The sequence below is a fragment of the Mustela nivalis genome, assembly GCF_964662115.1.
Source record: "Mustela nivalis genome assembly, chromosome: 17".
Taxonomy (NCBI): Eukaryota; Metazoa; Chordata; class Mammalia; order Carnivora; family Mustelidae; genus Mustela; species Mustela nivalis.
The window spans coordinates 59,344,384-59,363,740 of NC_139036.1; the positions used below are offsets into that span (position 1 = coordinate 59,344,384).

At 61.3% G+C, this 19,357-nt stretch overlaps 1 protein-coding gene across 7 annotated transcripts in view; it reads right to left on the reverse strand.

Moving 5' to 3' along the window:
* The window catches only part of CANT1 (calcium activated nucleotidase 1), a 29,607-nt gene extending 16,364 nt beyond the window's left edge, over window positions 1-13,243 (reverse strand). For 2 of the 7 annotated variants that reach the window (XM_082705441.1, XM_082705448.1), the window contains exons 1-3: window positions 13,114-13,242; window positions 2,363-3,015; window positions 294-497 (exon numbers count right to left, since the gene is read on the reverse strand). In XM_082705441.1, coding sequence (XP_082561567.1) covers window positions 294-497; window positions 2,363-2,993 — 835 coding nt within the window. In that variant the 5' untranslated portion in view covers window positions 2,994-3,015; window positions 13,114-13,242. Of the gene's footprint in view, window positions 1-293; window positions 498-2,362; window positions 3,016-8,820; window positions 8,947-13,113 lie in introns of those variants that run through there. The other 5 variants (XM_082705439.1, XM_082705440.1, XM_082705443.1 and 2 more) reach the window with 3 other exon arrangements.
* Window positions 13,244-19,357: the final 6,114 nt, after the last annotated feature.

The window sequence follows — 19,357 nt, forward strand, 5'->3', positions numbered from 1 at the left end:
GGAAGGCGCGGCGGAGAGCCGGCGCTCTGTCGGGGGGCGACAGCCAGAGAGCTCAGCGGGAGGGGCTGCGGTCTGACGCGGCGGGAGGCAAGGCGGCGGGGCCGGTGGACGAGGGGCAAATGGCTCCTCTGTGCCCGGCAGCCGCTGGCCTGTGGGAGCGGCCGTCACGGACAGAAATCAACAAACCTGAGCCCTGAACACCGCGGTGGTTTAGAAGCAAAGGGCCGGGGAACACGCCTGCGCAGCGCGCCACCACTCGCCCGCCGCCCCCCCAGGCGGGGCCAGGCCCTTACCTGGAGGCTGGATCCCTGCAGCGGCCCGCAGGGCATTGTAGCTGGACACCCAGTTCTCGTGGTCCACGCTGCCTCTGCAGCCCACCACCTTCACCCACTCCGGGTTTTCGTTCATCACCTCCCCCGTGCTGGTGGTCCACTCCTTGCCCAGGCCACCCACATACAGGTGCTCGTCCTTCACAGCCAGCCACTCGGCTTTGAAGCCTGGGGACAAGGACACGAGGGGACACGCCTGAGAGGACAGCCACCCCTCTGCTCCCCAGGTTCCCGTGGCGTCCGGCGACGCGGAGTGTCGGAGACGTCCCACGAGACAGTGAGGCGAGGGCAGGGGGCAGGTCAGCCTGGCTCAGGGCTCCATTCCCAGAGGGCCGGCCGCCGGCCACCTCCCTCCGCCTTCTACGCAATCCTGTCCGCACCCCCTAGGATGTGTCACGTTCTCTTTGGCCACTGGGTCCAGGAACCCTCCGCTGGGACGGCCTCCCCTAAACAGATTCCAGTGCCTCCTGCCGCTGGCCCCTCAGCCGCCTGCCCATCCTCTCCCAAAGGCCCTGCTGCCAGCTGCTCGTCCGTCTCCTCCGATCCGTACGCCCCGGCCTCAGGACCCCTCCAACCGGGGCAGAGGAAGCGTCTGGGGTGATTACCACGGCAGAGTGCGGTTCCTCGCCACCATGCCTGGTGCCCACAGAGCGCAGGGGAAGCGCCAATAGGCAGAGCTGAGAGGGGCTGGTGGGGGCGCCCAGAGTCCACGGCGAGCGCTGTGTTTGTTCACTTGCCCTGAGCCTGACCTGCAGGCTGCAGTGCCCTCGGGCTGTGTGGGATGCTCGCCCCCACTGTGTTCTCAATTGCGCTTGCTTTCCCAGATGTTCTGCAAGCTTCTTGCTGGCACGGAGGACGCAGAGCAGTGGCCCGCCCCGAGCAACGGCAGCAGCCAGAATGCTTCTCTGCGGGCGGCTCTGGAGGGACCTGCTGAGCTCCCGTGGTCCCAGCAGCCTTGCCAGCTCCCCTGGGTCACGTTCGAGAAGAGACCCTCTCCATTTATCAGGACTTCTATTCTTTCTGATGACCCGACCACGGGGCAACCCAAGGCTCTGCTTTCTTCCTGACCCAACCGGGAAGACCTGAACTACGACGGCAGTCGTAGTGCCACAGGCACTGCCCATGAATGCGGACCAACTACAGCAGGAATCCGGCGACCAGTATCTTCTCTGAAACTTGCTCCAGATAGTTCCCAGCCCATTGCCCCAGGCCTGGGCAAGCACGGAGGGGTTTTATAGCCACGCGGAGGGCTGGTGGACAGCATGTGTCCCACGGGCCCAGATGCGTGCTGCCATTCCTTTTCTGACCTGAGAGGGGCCGGCAGCATGCAGGTTCCTGGAGCGCACACACCCACCAGGGCAGAGTGGTGGAGCACACCTCCCCCCGAGCACGGAGGCCTCTGTCCATGCCCCCCCCCCACGCCTAGCGCCTCCCTGCCCCTTCCTGTCCAGGGCTCTGGGCCACTCGGGCTCCCTCTCGGAGCCCTGTGCTCCCCCTGCCTGAACGCGGGCACTCCTTTCCAGCACGCAGCAGATCAGCGGGTCACAGGAGTTCCACGCTCGGACCCCACTGGAGCACAGTCACTGCCACCCACGCACAGACCCTCCTGCTGCCGCGTTTGCAGAAAGGAGAGCTGGGCAGTGTGCGTTTACCTTCTCTGGAAAGTCTCAGTTCAAAATGGGAGCAATCTGACCCCACAGCTTAAAGGTACGACGCGTGGGGCTGTCATTCCTGTGTGTTCTGAAGACCCCTTGAAGACGTAAGAAGGGACTCCTTCCCAGGAGCGCCGAGAGCGGCGCTCACACTTGTCCTGGGAAGGACCGGCTTCCTGGCCAGTCTTCTAGAAACAAGCTTCGGTGTGAGGCCAGCGGTGGGGGGTGGGGGACACAGCTGTGGGCAGGAAGGAGGGGGATGGCTCTACCTGGTGGTCTCTCCTCCGGTCGCGTGACTGCTTTACCACACGTGCGCGGGCCAGTGCAAGCCTGGCCTCACCATCCCAGCCGAAGCCGGGAGACTGGGAGGGCCCGACTTACCTTTCCCCACGGTTCCATCGCCATCGGACAGAATCACCCACGGCACGGCTCTGGTACCCTCGATCTGGTAGATGACCCCGGTCCGGTCGTCCACAGAGTAGAGTCTCCCATTGAAGACGATGAGCTCAGACAGCTCCATGCCCCGCCCCTTTTCAGCTAGGTGGGACTCGAGGATCCCGTGGCCTTTGTCCCACTCCACGGCCACCTTGTCCCCGCTGTCTGACAGGGTCAGATAGCCCTTCTTCAGGTAACTGAACCAGGTATTTTCCTCTTGGGCTCTAGACTCTGTGTCCAAGTCGGCAATAACTGCGATTCGGTACCGAGTCCCGCCCGGCGTCCTCTGGGGGGCAGACAGGGGGTAGGTGTCATTGTACCGGTCAGCAGGCACCTGGCTGAGCCTCCAGCTGTGCGCGTTGGGTGCAGGGGGCCGGCCTGGGGGTGGGCGGTGGGAGTAGAGCAGCCAGAGGACAGCAGCACCCACAAAGGACGGCAGGATCACTTTCCAGCGGGGGCGGAAGCGGGGGTCCGCCGCCTTGGTCATGGACGCCAGCACCGGAAGGCCCCCCACACTGATCCGGAGGGAGTGCATAGGCTCATTCCATTCCAGGTGGTTGGAGGGCTGGACGGGCATCAGACCGAAGGGCAGGCGGGACCTGGGCACCCAGACAGAGAGGACAGGGGTCAGTGACCTGCAAAGCACAGTGGCTTTTCAATGACTAGAAAGTGCACGGCCCGAAGGCTGCTGTACCCAGAATGGCACGGCCGCTACTTTGCGGCCATTGTCACTTCCTTGGCTTAATTACACTCTGAGTCTAGCAATATCTTTATTTACTCTTAGTTGGCAGGATGAGAAGTCTTTCCAAAGCAAAATTCTTCCCTGTCCTGTCTCGACTGGCAAGACAGAAAGCTCAGTGAGGGCAAGGTCTGTGTAGGCTGGTGCTTTGCCAGCTTAGAAAGAAGGAGCCGCAGGGGGCAAGGGAGGTGGTGGGGGTGCTGAGGGGTCTGGGGGGCGCAGGGCGCAGAGAGGGCCCACTGTGTATGCTTGTCAAACGTGATCTCATCGGGCAGCTCTCCCTGAGGGCTCCGCTCCCAACAGCAGCCTCCACATCCCCTTCCTGGGCGTCTGCCGCCCGCCACATCACGCTACATGTCAGTCGGTGGGCTCCGCTGTGTCCTGTGCTCCCAGGACAGCGCACAGGGGTGATGTCTGCTCACCCAGGAGTCCTGACTTCCGCCTGGGCTAGGATTCTGTAATATTAATATAAGCATAAAGCAGATTTAGGCTAAATGAAATACTTCTGTTTTCGGCTAAGTCTGTCCTCTGGCGCCCTTCTGTTAATGCAAATGACAGAGGGACCAGCATCTGACCGGCCTTCCTGGCCTGGAGCCTAGCATTGGCGCACCAGCCCCAAAGGACAGCTGGCCTCACCGGGGGCCTGGCTTGGCCTGGGACCCTGGTCCGCTCTGAGGTGCAGCAGCACAGCTGGGGGGCGGCGGCCGGCAAGGGCTGTCGTTCCCCATCTCTCCCAGCTTCCGTCCCCAGCAGAGGCATGTGGCCTGGTCGGCGAGGCCACTGCGGCGCCAGACCCGTGTCTGTCTCAGGGCGGCAGCCAAGCTGGGGGGCAGACTCGGCAGAGCCCTGGTCTGCGGCTCTCGCCCTCTGTCTCCAGCTGTGAGTCAGTCCGTCCCCGCCCAAGACAGGCCCCCGGCTGAACCACGGGGGCACCTCTGCCCCCTGCCCCCACACCACCAACAACGGGACTTCAGGGGCAGATGCTCCTCTCACTGCCGGGGGACAGCGGGGCAGGGGGGACCGGGCAGCTCCACAGCACTCGGGCCTCTCCCCGCACCCCAGTCCACGTGGCCCACGCGCAGGGGCTGCTGAGGAGCTCCCGTCCACACCACAGGCCGCTGGCACCGAGGGTGGAAAAACAAGGCAACAGTTCCACGTGGAAGCTAGCCCTTCCTTCTCTTGCTTTTGGGCAGATGTTTAGGTTTTGCCCATAGGCTCAAGTGCCCAAAAGGGACCTCTAAGGAGCGAGCAAGGCGGCAGGAGGGTGCCGTGCGGACTGGGGGGCCGGGGGGCAGGCTCGGGAAACTCCCGCTCCTCCCTCAGGTGCTATCCCGGGCTTCCCTCCTGGGCCGGGGCTCCTCCTCCCCAGGAAGTGGCTCCGTCGTGGCCACAGAGCTGGTGGCTGAGCCTCCTCGGCAGGGAAACAGGGGTCCCAGCCGCTGCCCCTTCTCAGCTGCGCCCAGCCCCGGGTCTTCACAAACCGCGGCTGGGCCCAAGCCACCCAGCCTGGAGCCCCTGCGTGACGTGGCCGCTGGGCTCTCGCCTCCCCCTCTCCCCTCCTGTTCCAGACTCTGCCGGGGATCCTAACGCATCCGGAACTTACGAGTTCCAAGTAAGTCTCACTCCCTTGCCCCGACTCCTCCCTTCGGAATAGCCCTGCGGATGGCGAGCGGCCACATTCCCACCTGCCCGGGACCAGAATTTCACCAGGAAGCTGTGACTGCCCTTTAGTGACTGTCACAGGTGACAGAAAAGGGGAGATGCTCTTTTCTGTGCGAGGCTGTTCTGCGAACAGAAGTTCTGAACCAGGAGCCCCTGGAGCACCCCAGGCACGGCCCCCAGTCTCCTTCCACAGCAGCTGCTCCGACGGGAGGCCTGCCCGTTCGGTCGCCCCTCCACCCAGCTTGCCCCCTGCACTCACCTGCTTCCACGCCCTTCCCCGCTGACCTCCGTGCCCCAGAGCCAGAGACCCCTGCTACCCACGCAAGCAGCTCAGACCCTGTCAGCACGTGTTGGAGGAGTAAACCCTCCCTGCTACTGGGCCCCTGCCAGGACCAAACCCATCCAAGCCAGCTCCTCTGCCGCCAACTGGCCACCGCAGCCCTCGTGCACCCGTGCCCAGGCCGCTCCTTCCCCTGCGCGGCTGCCTCACCTTCTTTTCTGGATGCCCCTCGGGAAGACGTGGCTGCCCGCTGCCCCGAGACGGCCCTGCACGCCTGCGCACTCGCCAGCATGGCAGCTTGTGTCGTTACTTCTGCTCTACCTTAGCGCCGCGGGGCAGGGACTAGCCCACCGTGAGCTCACGGCCCAGGTCCACAGCGGGGCCCACAGTAGAAACTGCGCACATTTGTCGAAGGAATGACGACTAGGCCCACACCTGCCACAGCCCTCAGCTCCAGCCCTGCCTCCGGCCCCCAGCTGTCACACCAAGCGGTAGCCTGGTGTCCCCATTGTGATGTGTGGTCCTACTGGCCCCTGGTCTGCATCCGCTCCATTCCCGAGTCACCATCCTGCCACTGGTCATCTCAGCACGTCCCCTGTCTGCTGGCGTCCCGCAGAGGATGTGGGGGCCCAGGGTAGAGCCCCCATACACGCACCTCATGCACCAGGCTGCCTGGCCCTGGTCCAGGGGCTCGGGGGACCAAGAGACCCCATCCTGCTGCCTGTGGAGGGTTCCGCTACGCCTGCTCTACTGGGTTCTTTGCCTCCTACATTCGTGTCCAAATCTGCCACCCGAGGAGCCATCTGGTCTCCAGGTTCTACTCGCAGGTGTGCTGAGAGCACCCAGTAAATACTGTGGACGCGTGTTTATGCGTGAGCCAGCAGAGAACCACCCCCAACCCCTGCACCTTGGCCCCTCCCTGGCCCTCACCATCCTGAACAGCAGTGGTGAATCCCCGATTCTGAATGGAGAAAGAACCCTTCCCACCCTGAGACACCTTGGTCCCTCCCTGTCCCTTAACATCCTGGGAGAGCAACCACCCCTTGGTCCCTCCAGGATGGTCCATGACGCACGGCTGAGCCTCCTGCCGGCAGGGACGGTGAGGCGACACGGCGACACTCCCAGGTCCTCTCCCTCCTCAGCCCCCGAGGCTGTGGCTCCTTCCCTGCCACCCACCCCTTCTTCTGCATCTTCCCTGAGATGACCTCAGTCTCCAGGGGCACAGCCACTAGAGTGAGGGCTTCCCGCACCTTCCAAGCCTGCACCTGTGCCCTGAATTCCAGCTCCAGCAGGCCCAGCGGCCAAGCCTCCTCCTCCGCCTGCGGAAAGGGCTCCCTCAGGAATTTACTGGCCAGTGAGGCCGCTCCCAGACCTCAGGAGGCAGCCTAAGGCACAGCTGGCTCACTTCCTCCTCACATCCCAGCAGGCACCGGGCCCCCTCACCGGTCTGGTCTGTACCCCAGCTCCAGACTTGGGTCCTATCTCGCCATGGCCTCCTGCTGACTTAGGTCCTCCAGGTCCAACCTGCACTGTGCCGCTCACTAGCTGCCTGAGCTGGCATCTTGGGGCCTTGGCTCCTCGCACGTAAACCGTGGCAGAACGGAGCCGACTCCCCAGAGCTGCTGAATGAGTCGCGTGCTGCAGGACCCGGGCCAGGTCGCCTGCTCCTGGCTGCCCGCTGCCCTCATCCCTTTGCTGGCACTTCTGCCCCTTGCCCGGAGGGGAGGGAAACCCGTCAGGTTAACCGGCACGAGCAGCCAGCCCATCCTGTCCGCAGAGAGCACGGCAGCCTGGTGAGGGACGCTGCGGCCTGCAAAGATGAACACACGGCCTGCCCGTCTGTCCAGAGAAACCGTGCGCGGGTCCCTGGCCTAGACGCTCTCCACTCCAGCCTCCACACAGCTGATAGCGTGATTTTTCTAAAAAGTGAATCCGGATTAAAGTTCTCTGCTAGATCCCAAAGCTGGCCCACTAGAGGACGAACCCTCAGCTGCTCCGCACCCCCGCCACTCCCCTAGTTAGTGCTGGGCATTTTATAATGCCACAGCCCACAGCCAAGCCCCTGTGCGTGACGCTGCTGCCACCTGGGATGATGCTCTCTCTGACCACACAGAAGCATCTGGAAGTCCCTGGGTGTGCCATGATAGTGATGCTTCTGCTGTGCCGTTCCCACCCTGTCCTGAGTCTATGGTGAAGGACCCCCTCCCCGACCAGTGAGCTTCCCTCCTGTGGACACCCAAAGGTGTCCCGGCCTCAACCCCGAACCTGAGTGTCCCCTCATCTGTCAATAAAGACTCTGCAGATGTGGCTCAGTTTAGGGTCTCGAGATGGGAAGTTAATCCAGGGGAAGCCCAGAGGCGACCCCGTGTGTCCTTACGAAAGGAAGGCAGAGGGACATTAGACAGTGATGGAAGAGGCCACTGACCACGAAGGCAGAGAGAGGAGTGACGTGGCCACAGCCCAGAAGCACCTAGAATCCCCAGAAGTCAGAAGAGACAAGGACAGATTGTCCCCTAGAGCCTTCGAAGGGAGCACAGCCCTCGGTTTCAGCCCGGTGACACGAACAGTGGACTTCCGGCCTCGGCACCGTGAGAGCACGCGTGTGTGGTTTCCAGCCACCACGTTTGCGGGAACTTGCCACGGGAGCCCTGGAAACAAGGGCACGTCCTCACACAGCCCTCTGTGCCTCCTCCTCCCGGAACGTGGCTCTGTAACAGCACGGACCACGCCTTCCTGCCGCCATCCGTCCGGCTTGGCTGTGAGCTCCTGGAGGGCAGGGAGCCCCGGCCCCGTCGCCTTCTGTTATGCAGGGAATGACCACTTCCAGGCCGCGCGGAACTCTGTCCGCCTTCCAGGAATCCCTTTTTGCCACTGGAATCATTTCTCTTTGCATCAAAACCCAACCTGGATCGCCATCCCTCCGCTACGATCCCAGGAGTTACTTTCATTTTGTAGCAGAAACCCGGATGCCTTTCTCTTCGTTCTGCACCACTCCCGGCTGGTCCGCGCCCAGAGCGGACGGTGAGCGGCCTGTCTTGTGCAGAATGAGAGCTTGTGTTTTTATTTCAAAACAAAACACTCCCCTCCCCAAAACTTCCAGCCACATACGCGGCTGAAATGTGCCGGTGAAGGCTGAGTGCAAGTGGACGAAGCGGCTCCCAGGAGAGGGGCCCGTGGGAAGGGGTCTCCTTGCCCACGCCCCTTGAGGTTCTGAGCAGTCCAGACATTTGCCGTTCGGAGACAAGGCTGTCAGCCCCAGCATCTGCAGCCTAACGGGCTGATTTGGTATCTCTGGGAAAATCAGAACCAAGCTGCTATGGGAAAACGTCGCAGGCTCTTTGACTGGCCAAGCTCACCTGTCCGGGTGGGCCGGCGCCAGTTCTCTCCCGCTCAGAAACCCCCAGGGACCGCACCCCCGCTGGCTTCCCTTCTCCCGCGCCCACCACGCTGCAGGGCGAGGTCCCTGCAAAGAGCCCCCCAGAGGAACCACCACCACGCAGGCTGCTCCAGGCCCAACTTCTTCCCCACTCCCCTCTTTTTCAAACAGCTGTCAAGCATGGCTAACCGACACCCCTACGTCTGTGGTTTCTTTCGCCAGCACGTCCTTCTAACACAGGCCTGAAACGGCAAGGTGTGACTCTGTGTCCTTCCACTCCCAAGTGGGTCCCTGGACTCCGAGGGAGCGCCACTGCCAGGGAGACGCTCCTGCCCTGGCCCCCCTACCTTCCTGGGCCATCTTTGGGATTCTACAGAAGGCTCGGAAGAAAGGTGGCAGCCATTCCTGATACAGCCCCCAACCTGGAGGGTCTCTTTCTCCTCTTCCTTCAGGTGTGTGGCCGGTGGCCAAACAAACAGGTTTAACAGCAGCTGCCAGAGCAAAACTCCTCCCTTTCAGGATCTAGGAGGGGCAGGAAGCAAGAGGGCGGGTCCTCTGCCTCCCTCTCAGGCTCTGCCTCCCCCCTGAGACTGTGCCTCTGCCCCTCAGGCCCTTTGTCCTGGGCAGCGGCTGTCTCCCCTTCCCCACCGCGGTCTGTGACCTGAACGGTCCTGCAGAGCTTGCGTCCGGACAGCGGGCAGGTCAGAGTCCCGGCTCTGCTCGCGGCCTACGTGCACTTCCTGGCGGGAGAGGAGGGAGCTCCTCCTGCGTTCGTCAGAGTGACACAAGGTGACACCGAGGCCCAGGGCTTCTGAGCCTCCAAGACTGCTGGGTGTGTCTCGGGGGAGCGATCCTCGAACACAGGCTCTGTGAACGCGTTGCCCGACCCAAGGCGTTCTGCTGCGTGGGACTCACCAAGGCTCTATTGTACTGGAAGTTTCCTTTCGAATTTGGGCAGGTGTGAGAGGCAGAGGGCAAGTCACAGAAGCCAATGTCCTCCAGGGACTACCTGAGGTCCTCCGGCTGACAGCCGTCTCCCTAAAGGCTGCGGTGCCTCCCCTGGCGCTCCCTCACTCTGCACACAGCAGGCGCTCACGGCTGCTTCCTGGAGCAAGTTAAACACAGCTCAGGGTAACTCCTTCTTCAGCCCTGTTTCCGTCTGTAAGCCCGCACCTGAGGGGACTGGGGTTGCGACCACAGCCTGACGCCGCACACTCATTCACGGCCCTGCAGGACCCCCCCCCCCCCCCGGCCGAAATCAAGGGCCGTGCTCCCTCAGAGGCCCGCGGAGAACCCTCCCCTCCGACGCCTCCTGCTTCTGGAGGACCGGGCACTGCTTGCCTTCCACGCGGCAGCACAGCGCTCCGCACCTCTCCGCTGCCCCCGGCCCCCGCTCCTCTGCCTCTGTCTCCTGCTTCCTCTGGCCGGGGTTACCCTGGGCCACCTGGACACTCCAGGATCCGTTTCCTGGTTCAAGGTCAGCTGATCAGCACCCTTCCTTCCATCTGCTGCCTTCATCCCCTCTTGCCACAGCGCGCACTTGCAGGTTCTGGGGGTTAGGACGTGGCTATCTCGGGGAGCCGTTACTGCCGACCACAAGAAGGGAGACAGGGAGGATGTCCAGCTTTCCCAGGGGCCAGGACCGTGCACACACGGCTCTGTCCACGCTGCAGGCGGCACAGCTCCGGAGCCCCGCACCGCCTGCACCTGTTACATCCCAGGAGGGCCGTGTGTGCCGGTGCTGGATCGCCAAGGTTACGCATCAGGAGGACTTTTCGGCGAAAAGCTGCCCTTCCAGTCTAAGCCACATCCCAAACAACACTGCATTATCAGGGCTGTTTTCCAGAGAACCTGAGACTAAGGGGACGCAATAAAAATCCCACCACGCACCCAGATTAGTGGGCTTGCACCTGCCTGAGCCCATCTTCTGTCCTGTCCTCTCCAGGGCCGGGCTCCCCGGACACAGCGGTCAGCACTGCAGGACACACGTGGCCTGGCTGGACCCCCTGTAGCCCTTCGGGAAGCGCTGGGATCGGACCCTTCCACGCTGTCCCTCAGTGCCTACACGAGGCGTGGTTTCCCACGGCACGTCCCCAGTGAACACGGATGTGGCGGCACTCTGCTTGGGAACCCGGAGCTGCGATGTCCCGGTAACGACCGCGCTTGTGACAGGTAAACGAGAAACAGACGGACAAACTGAACACCTTCCCAGACCTCCCTGCTGCCAGGACGCTCTTGTCTAAGGAACTGTCTTGCTCTCACCAGGAGGAAAGCCCACACAAAAGCCCGAAAGCCCCCGTCCAGAGCATTCTGGAAGGAAGAGAGCACGGGTTAGATGTCCCCTCCCGCGTCCCCGGTACCATTCCACAGATGTCCACACGACAGAGTGACATCCCGGTCACGGCGCTGATGCATTTCAGGGCGCCTGGCCGCGCCCTCAGATCTGAGATGCGGCTTTAAAGAGGAAACACTCAGGTGTGTGCGTGGCGCCCCAGACGGCCGCCGCAGGGTCTTAAGACTCGGAAGAAAGGGGCCGCATTCTTGTGAGGCCGCACGAGCCCACCTCAGGGGCCCCATGTCGGGGGGGGGGGGGGAGGGATGGGACACACCAGCAGATCGAGGCGCGGTCCCGTCCCTGTCTGGGTCTGCCCGCACCCCCTCCGTGGTTCAAGAAGCGTGGCGGATCGACAGCCGAAACCCACACACTCAGGGCAGGGCCGTGGCCGAGAGGCAGGGCGGGAGCCACGGCCGAGGTGGGCTCTGGGGGGAGAAGCCTGCTGCAGAGAGCACCGAACGCTCAGACCCAGGCAGGGAGAGACACGACGTGGCTCAGATACTCTTGCAAGTCCAGGACTTCCTCCACTGTCCCCGGGGCACCCACGCCTTCCGTGACAGGTCCAGCGAGAACACGGAGACCGCTCAGCCTCCAGGTCGCCCCTGAACAGACGCGCGCCTCACCGGAGACCCCCCCCCCCACCGCCCAGGCCCACAGGGGGCAGCCTGGCCCATCGGTGGGCCCGGAGGCTGGAAGAGAAGGCTCACGGAGGCTGCCGGGGAGGGGCCTGGGAGGCCGCTGCCCGCAGTGCCCACAGGCCCAGGCTGGACGGTCCTGCCCAGAGGCCTGCGGGCTGGGTGCTGGGGGGCATCCGTCCCATTACCGCTCCGAAAAGGGAGAGGAAGAGGAGGCTGCAGCACCTGCTTCCTCTTCGGGGACCCTCCCGTGACCCTGTGCTCTTGCCGGGCTTGTTTCCTACGCCGAGGAGCCGGGAGGAGCCCGCTGACCACAGCAGACGCCTGGCCCCGAACCTGCGCCCCGGAACCACGCTGGGGAACGACGTCAAGCACGTCCTCCGGGACAACGGTGACAAGTGGGGCTGGTGCGCCCAGAGGCCCCGGCTCCCTGGGCACGCCAAGGCGACCGCGCGAGAGCCGGACCTGGCCGGCAGGAGAGTGACGGCGAGTCCCGGGATCCGCCAGGCCTGGGGACACACGGGGCAAAGGGAAGGCAGCGAGCAGCAGGGACGAAGGAGGAGGCGCCGCACCTAGGGGGAGCGCGTCGGGCCCGAGGGTCGTGCAGGAGGATGGCAGGTGGTCTGGGCACAGGAGGGAGGACAGGGAGGCCCGGGGCGGGGGAGGGTGGCCTGCTGCCCGTGTGACAAAGTGCCGGCCCCAGAGGGGAGGCCCAGCGATCACGGAAGGGGTACTCCAGTCCAGGGACTGGACTCAGGGACAGCTGTCCCAGAGAAGGGAGCAGGACGCCAGGGTTCAAAGTCGGCCCATGATAGTCAGGGGGTGGGGTGGGGTGGGGTGGGGGGGACTACCTGTCCCTCAAGTCAGAGGGAAGAGTCGGGGCAGAGTAGGAGTCCCCTGAATCGGGTGGGGGAGAGGTCCCCGGCTGGTCAGAGGGCACGGGGGTCCCACAGTAGTCCGAAGGGACAGGTGTCCTCATCTAGCCAGAGGGGGGAGGGGTCCTGCACTGGTCAGAGGGGGGAGGGTCCTGCACTGGTCAGAGGGGGGAGGGGTCCTGCACTGGTCAGAGGGGGGAGGGGTCCTGCACTGGTCACAGGGGAGAGGGTCCTGCACTGGTCAGAGGGGGGAGGGTCCTGCACTGGTCAGAGGGGGGAGGGTCCTGCACTGGCCAGAGGGATGGGAGTCCCGTAAGTCAGAGGCGGCAAGAGTCCCGCACTAGTGGGGGGGGGGGGGTTCCCGCACTAGTCCGAAGGGGGGAGGGGTCCCGCACTCGCCAGAGCCACTGACAGTCCCACAATTTAGACAGGGTCGGTATCTCTCAAGTTGGAGGGGCGAAGTGTCCCATGCTAGTCGGACGAGGGAGGCGTCCCGCACCAGTCGGGGGGGTGTCCCCAGTCCGAGGGAGGCGTCCCGCACCAGAGGGCAGGAGGTGTCCCGCGCCACTCAGGGGGGAGGCGTCCCGCACCAGTCCGAGGGGGAGGTGTCCCGCAGTAGTGAGGACAGTGAGAGCCCGCGGGCCAGTCAGCGCAGGTGTCCGCCGCCGGGCGGACGAAGGAGACCGTTTCTCGGGAGTCTGAGGGTCGGGGCGGGACGTGGCGGCGTGGGAGGGCTACGGGGCAGGCCCGTCGCGGGGGGAGGGCGCGGCGGCCGCGGGTGCAGCCGTCACTCACCCGGTGCAGGCGGGCTCCGGGGCCCGCGGGCGGCGGGGCTTCCCTGCGGCAAGGCCGGGACCCTGCGGGCAGCCGACTTCCGCCCGGCGCGCTCGCCGGGGCTCCGGGGCGCGCTCCCGGCAGCCTCTGCTCTGCGGCTGCGCACCAGCGCGAGCGGGACTGCTGGGAGTTGTAGTTTTTTACTGCTCGGAGGGCGCCTCAGGGGGCCAGGACTGGAGGGAGGGGCGCAGACTTGCGCGGGGACCACCCCGCAGGCCCCTTCCACCGCTTTGCCCCGGACCGCCGGCCCAGCAAAAGCGGGAGGCGGGGTCATGTCTCGGAGTTGAGATGTTAGGACCTCTCGCCTCGCCCCGTCGACCCCTGTGGTTTCCGGGGAGGCGGGGGGGCGCGGACCCCTTTCTGCCACCCTCGTTATCAGCGAGCCCCTCTCCTCGGCCCTTCGGATCGGCCACTTCGGAAAGCTGGTCAGCTTCCAGAGCAGAGATCAGGGCGCAGGTCTCCAGGCGTGGAGTGTCCCGGCGGGGGAGGGTGCCGGGGGGTAACCTCCTCCCAAATAAGGGGGTCCAGTTCGCCCTGCTCCTCCAGTCCCTTCCCCGGCCCCTGTGCTGTTTTTTTGTTTTGTTTTTTGTTTTTTGTTTTCCTGCGCTGTTTTAATGGAATATATTGCTCTCCACCCCCAAGTCCTGCAAAAATGCCCATTATAGAAATAACGAGAAAAGCCCGGTAGCAGTGAGCTAGGCGAGGGCTGGTGCTCTGCGGCCTGCCACTCCAGCCTTGGCCTGCCTGCGCGCAGTCACCCCAGGGCCTCCAGGAGCCTTCCCTTAGGTCACAGATGCACAAGAGAAAAATTCAAATTATGTAAATGGTGTCCCGTGAAAAACAACCTCCAGGTCCCTGTTCTGCATTCCCTGCCCAGAGGCAGTCACTGTTCCTAGTTTCTTGCCGTTACGGTTAGAGAGATTTTGTGACACGCAAACAAATCACAAACGTGTATATTAAATTACCTTTTTAAAAAAACCAAATGGAAATTTGCTATTTCCACTGGGTTCTGCATTTTGCGGGGGAGGGGGTGGGAAGGAGACAGACCCCCGTGGAATTCATTTGTTTCTCGTTATGCGAAACTGAGTTCTAACTATGTTCCATATATTACCCCTATTTTAAATTATTCAGATCTTTTATTTTCTAAGATCTGAGGAAGGAAAGGCTGGTCCTGCTCTCTGGAAAGGCCTCCAGACTGCTCCCCCCTTCCCAGCCCCCTCCCACCCCAGGAAGTGCATGCAATCTCGAATCACTCTCACGCTTTGTGTTGTAATTTTAGCAAACAGGGATGTATCCCTCAACAATATGTATGCCTGCTATAACTTGTACAAAAAAGGAAATAAAACTGTACGCAATGGCCGGGAGATCCTGCCGCTTCCCAGATAACTATCTGGCGTATGTCTTCTCACTGCCTGATTGCTGGGAAGTTGTGTATCTTTCCTAGGTTTTCTGGCCGTGTCTATTTCTTCTTCTGCGGATGCCCCAGCCTCTCAGTGTCAGTTTTAGGAAATAATCCATCCTTTCCATTGGTATGCGTGCAATACCTTTTCTGTCATAGATCGAGTTTCCATAAATACATGGGTCTGTTTAGGGGCTTTCTAGTATGTCATATGAGGACATCTTCTTCAGTACCACTGTCTTCACTCTCACCACTTTATAATAAGCCTTCACATGTGGTAGGACAATCCCCCCTCAGGCCCCTCCTACATCCTACCCACCCCTAACTGTTGGGGTTTTGAATGGAATCTACAGATTAATCCGGGGAGAACTGCTCTCTCAGGACGTTGAGCCTTCTGCCGAGGAGCATGGTTTGCCTTCCCATTGACTCAGGTCTCCGTCGATGTTTTCCAGAAAGGTTTGTCATTTTTCACTTCGCACCACAGCTTGGTCTGTGGGGTTCTGCCGAGACGCGTTTCCTTCTCTACAGAGCTGCGTCGTACTCCGCTGTGTGGCCGTCCCGTTATTTCTTGTGCCAGGCCCCTAACGCTGTCCTTTTAGGATAGGTGTGATCTTCTTACATTACAACAATGTCTCAGGGCAAGTCCTTGAACTCACGAGCTGGAACACAACTGTGAGTCCGTCTGTAGGATGAATTGGTGGAAGGACATTAACTAGGTAAAAGGACGTTCGTGTCCTCTAGTGCGCAGACCCCTGCTCTCCTGCCTTCCCGAGAGACCAGGTCCCGGAAGCGCTCTTCGCGTGCCCCTAGGTGTCCCTGTGGTTGAAATTCCCCTTACTTCCTGTGCATCCTTGGAGACATCACCTTGGCCTTCGTCCAGAACTTTTCTCTCCCCCTTTTGTTTCCGTAACTCTACATAAAAGACTAAAAAATCTTCGCTTTAATCACCCGTCGTCTGTTTACTTACATCGTCGCTCACCCGTGTCACAGTGAAGGCTTAGAAGGAAGCAGTCCACCAGGGGGCCCTCCCATTTTATTTATCGAGTCCAGTGCTGCCTGATGGTGACAGCTCCGGGTTATCCCTGGAAGGCGGGAAAGGAACTCCCGCGGGAGGGATGTCGACTCCGAGAGATGGAGAAACTGAGGCACGGGACAGTAAATGCCTGATTAGAGTCAGGAAGCACATAGACGGCAAAAGGCAGACTGCCACTGTGCTTTCTTGTCCCTCACGGTTCGTCCTTGCGTCCAGTCAAGGGCGGCAGGGGGGACCTTCCAGAGAAAGGCTTGTCCTCCTTAGACAGAAGGCTTCTCCGGGTGTGAGGGCCGGTGAAGCAACAGGTAGGCCTGTTCTGTCCTTGTAGCGGCCGGTCCTGATTCCCACCTGCCCCCAGCCTTCCAGAAGGCAGGCGCTGCCCTCCAGGAGCAAGGAGCGTGGGCCAGCGGCCAGGGAGGCTGGGTCTGGCCGCCAAGTTTCCATCTCTTCCAAATCTCCACGGAGACTCCCTCACCCCCGCCCTTGGCAAGGGGACGCTGCCATCGGCCTGCCTGTGGCCCCCCTCTTCCGAACAGAATGCAGTAGTTTGCAGTGCTGGTCTCTGCCCTTATGGGATGGCTGGGCAGCCTGGCCCGAAATAGCTAGGACAGGCAGAATGCTGGGGCCACAGTGGGGGAAAAAAAAATCATAGTGCTGCTAATGACAGGCTGAGCTTATCTGGAACCCAGCGTCTTACAGACGTTAACCGAGGTCACATAGTCTTTTCCAGGAATGAGAAAACAGACCAGTGACCAGCAGGGATATGCCCAGGGAGAGAGAGAAGGGATTGCCAAACAGGGAAGGGCGCAGAACGGGCGGCCTCCTGGGAATGTTCTCTCCCCTGTGAGTCTCTGGCCTTCACGTCCCATGAGCTGCCCTTGTCTGAGGATGTGGGGCCACTTGGGAAGGTTCTGGAAGCCGTTAAGTGTTTGGCCCAGACATCCTTGTGTAGGAGGTGTGAGCTCCTAGGGAATTCCGGGATGGGCGTGACCTAGAACCACTTGGGAAAACTGGAGAGAGAGACCTTGCGGGGGGAGGGGCTCATCGTGCTGGTTGGCCCTGGCCTCTGACCCATCAAGGGGCTGACGAAATCTCCCTCAGGCACAGCTGCTGGCTTTGGGTTCTGATTTATTATTATTATTATTATTATTATATTTTATTTTTTTGGACCATGACTCCTGTCCTTAATTCTGGCCAGGACTTTCCAACACGGAAGATATTTGCTGAATTGGGAGCATTCTGCCCTTGTTGTCTGAGGGCACTACGGCCTTGATGGAGGACCGACAATCAGGTAGTCTGCAGGACCAACCCCTACTTGCAGTTTTAAAGCAGTGAGGAAGTATAAAGAGCATAGGGACCTGGCCAGCTTGGTGTTCGGGTGACAGAATTTGTTTCTTTCATTGAGGGCTGAGCTGGCCTTGTGACTTTGCTCCTTTGCCTTGTTGGCTTGAGCTGTGAACTGTGATGCCGGAGATGTGCTCAGACTGTGGTTCCCTTTCTTCTGGGACTTTCCACGCCTCTGAGCCTTCTGTCTCATGCGGAAAACTCCAGGTCCTTGTGGCCACATTTCATACCAGCGCCCCTCTGCCTCCTGGTCTCTGCCCCAAGAGATCTGAGTAATCCCTTTCCTAACCTCCTGGGAGATGTGGGGGCTCGACCCAAGAGGAGGGAAGGAGGAAGATTATACTTAGCATGATGACAGTGATCACAAGCATGCTTGTGTTTTGTATCTGCTGTCGGGCCTTCCGTCGGCCGCGTGACAATTACAGAGTCACAGTTCTTTACCCCAAGTCCCCCAAATACGAAAAGCTCTGAAACTGTGGTCCCCCCCCCCCCCCGCCGCGAGTTTGGCGTGAAGGACTTTGGCAGAAGAGCGCGACCTGCAGCTTTGTGAGGGTGAACACGGGTCCGGTGCGGGGGGCCCGCGCAGAGCCCCGCGGGGTGAGATGAGCTGAAAGATGTCTGCGTTTTACTTTGGCTGCGTCTGACTGCATGGGTTCTGGATTAGAGACCCTGGACCCATCTCTGCTTTATAGACAAGGAGCAGCACTCCAGGCTCAGGATGTAAAGCCTCTAGCGAGAACGAGCAGTTGCCGCTGGAAGTCAGGGTCGTTGACTGGCTGTGTTTCTAGAGCTCTTCTCTCCATCCGGCCTCTGGATTCCTGTCTTTTAATTATCTCTAAGATAACTATCTTTCAGGGGCACCTGGGTACCTCAGGGTTAAACCTCTGCCTTCCGCTCAGGTCATGATCTCAGGGTCCTGGGATCGAGCCCCAACGTTGGGCTCCCTGCTCAGCGGGGAGCCTGCTTCTCCCTCTCCCTCTGGCTGTCTCTCCCCCTGCCTGTGCTTTCTCTCGGCCTCTCTCTTAAACGAATAGAAAAAAAATCTTTAAAAAAGATAACTGTCTTCCAGTTCTTCAACACTAAAGCCCTCTCGGATGGGATAAAGAAAGGGGAAAATCTCTTTATCAGTTTTTCTCCCAAGCCACGTGCCCAGCCTTGTGTCCTCCAGGTGTGGCTCCAGGACTCCCAAGCCCTGGGCCTCCGGGGAAGGGGGAGGGGGAGGCTTTCCCATCACATCCAGGATGTTTCTTGGTTCACAGGAGTTCTTTCTGAGAAAGACACGGCTTGTCTAAGGCCCCAGACAAAGACCTGGCAGGGGCTGCACAGAGACGTGGCCTACTTGTCTCTCTTGCTTTTCTTGTGCGTCTCCCCCCGGGCATCCCTGCTGCGAAGGCCAGCTAAGGACAGAGCCGCTAGGGGAAGGTCAGCCAGTGTGCTAGGCCTGGGTCCTGCTGGCCAGGAAAGTGCGCAGGAACCGAGACGAGCTTATCTCTGGGTTTCCTGCGTCGATAAGCAGGCAGGGATGTGCGTTCTGCCGAGCCTCAGGCACAGGCCGGAGACGTGAACGATTCCTGAGCGTCTACCATCTCCGACGGAGACACGTTGACGTGATCCTGCCAGTGTCCTTGAAGTTCTCCAGGGCCCCGCGGGCGGCCCATGTCTCTGTGGCGCGGCCGCTGGGCCCTCCTGGCTTTGCCACCCAGAGCCGGCGCTCCTTGTGCCTGCTGGGTGGGAGGTCTGCAGGCCCCCCCTTCCCTCCTGATTTCTCAGCCCTTTGGGCAGACCTGGGGAGCAGCATCAGGAAGGAGTTTCCAAGGCCAGAGAGATTAGGGTGCCGTCGCCTGTGTTTTCCCCGGGACCTCTCCAGTGAGCACCCCCGTTTCTGCATCTCCTATGTGCACGTAGCCAGCAGAGAGGCCCCAGGGAGCAGCGATGCTGACAGTCCACGAGGTGCAGGTGTGACATCCGAGCCGCTCGGGGAGGACGTGAACCCGGCCCGGAAAGAAGCACGCGAGCGAGAAAACGGTTCTCACCGTCGCAGAGCCTTGTTCCTCTGGCCGGATCCTTCCTCTTCTTGCGATATGAGAAGATGCCAGAACTGACCGTTCTGACTCAGTCAGGGGACGGAGGCCAGCCTGACCCAGGCGGCTCCGCAGAAGCTGGGAGCAGCTCTCAGGGTGCGAGGCGGGGCTGGGGGAACCCGTTTAGAGCTTGCGCCTAAGACGAGGAAAAAGCCATAGAGGCCGAGCAATGCTGACGTCCCTCCTGGCCCTACCCAGGCGGCCACACTGTCCTCTGGAAAACCTGCGCCTCCAGCCAGGGCTTCCTAAGCTTTGCATCACAGAGCTCTCTGAGAATGCAGTCAAAGCAGTGGATCCTCCCCGCCCCCCAGGGAACATTTGCACACACACACAGCTTTGCATGGGTTG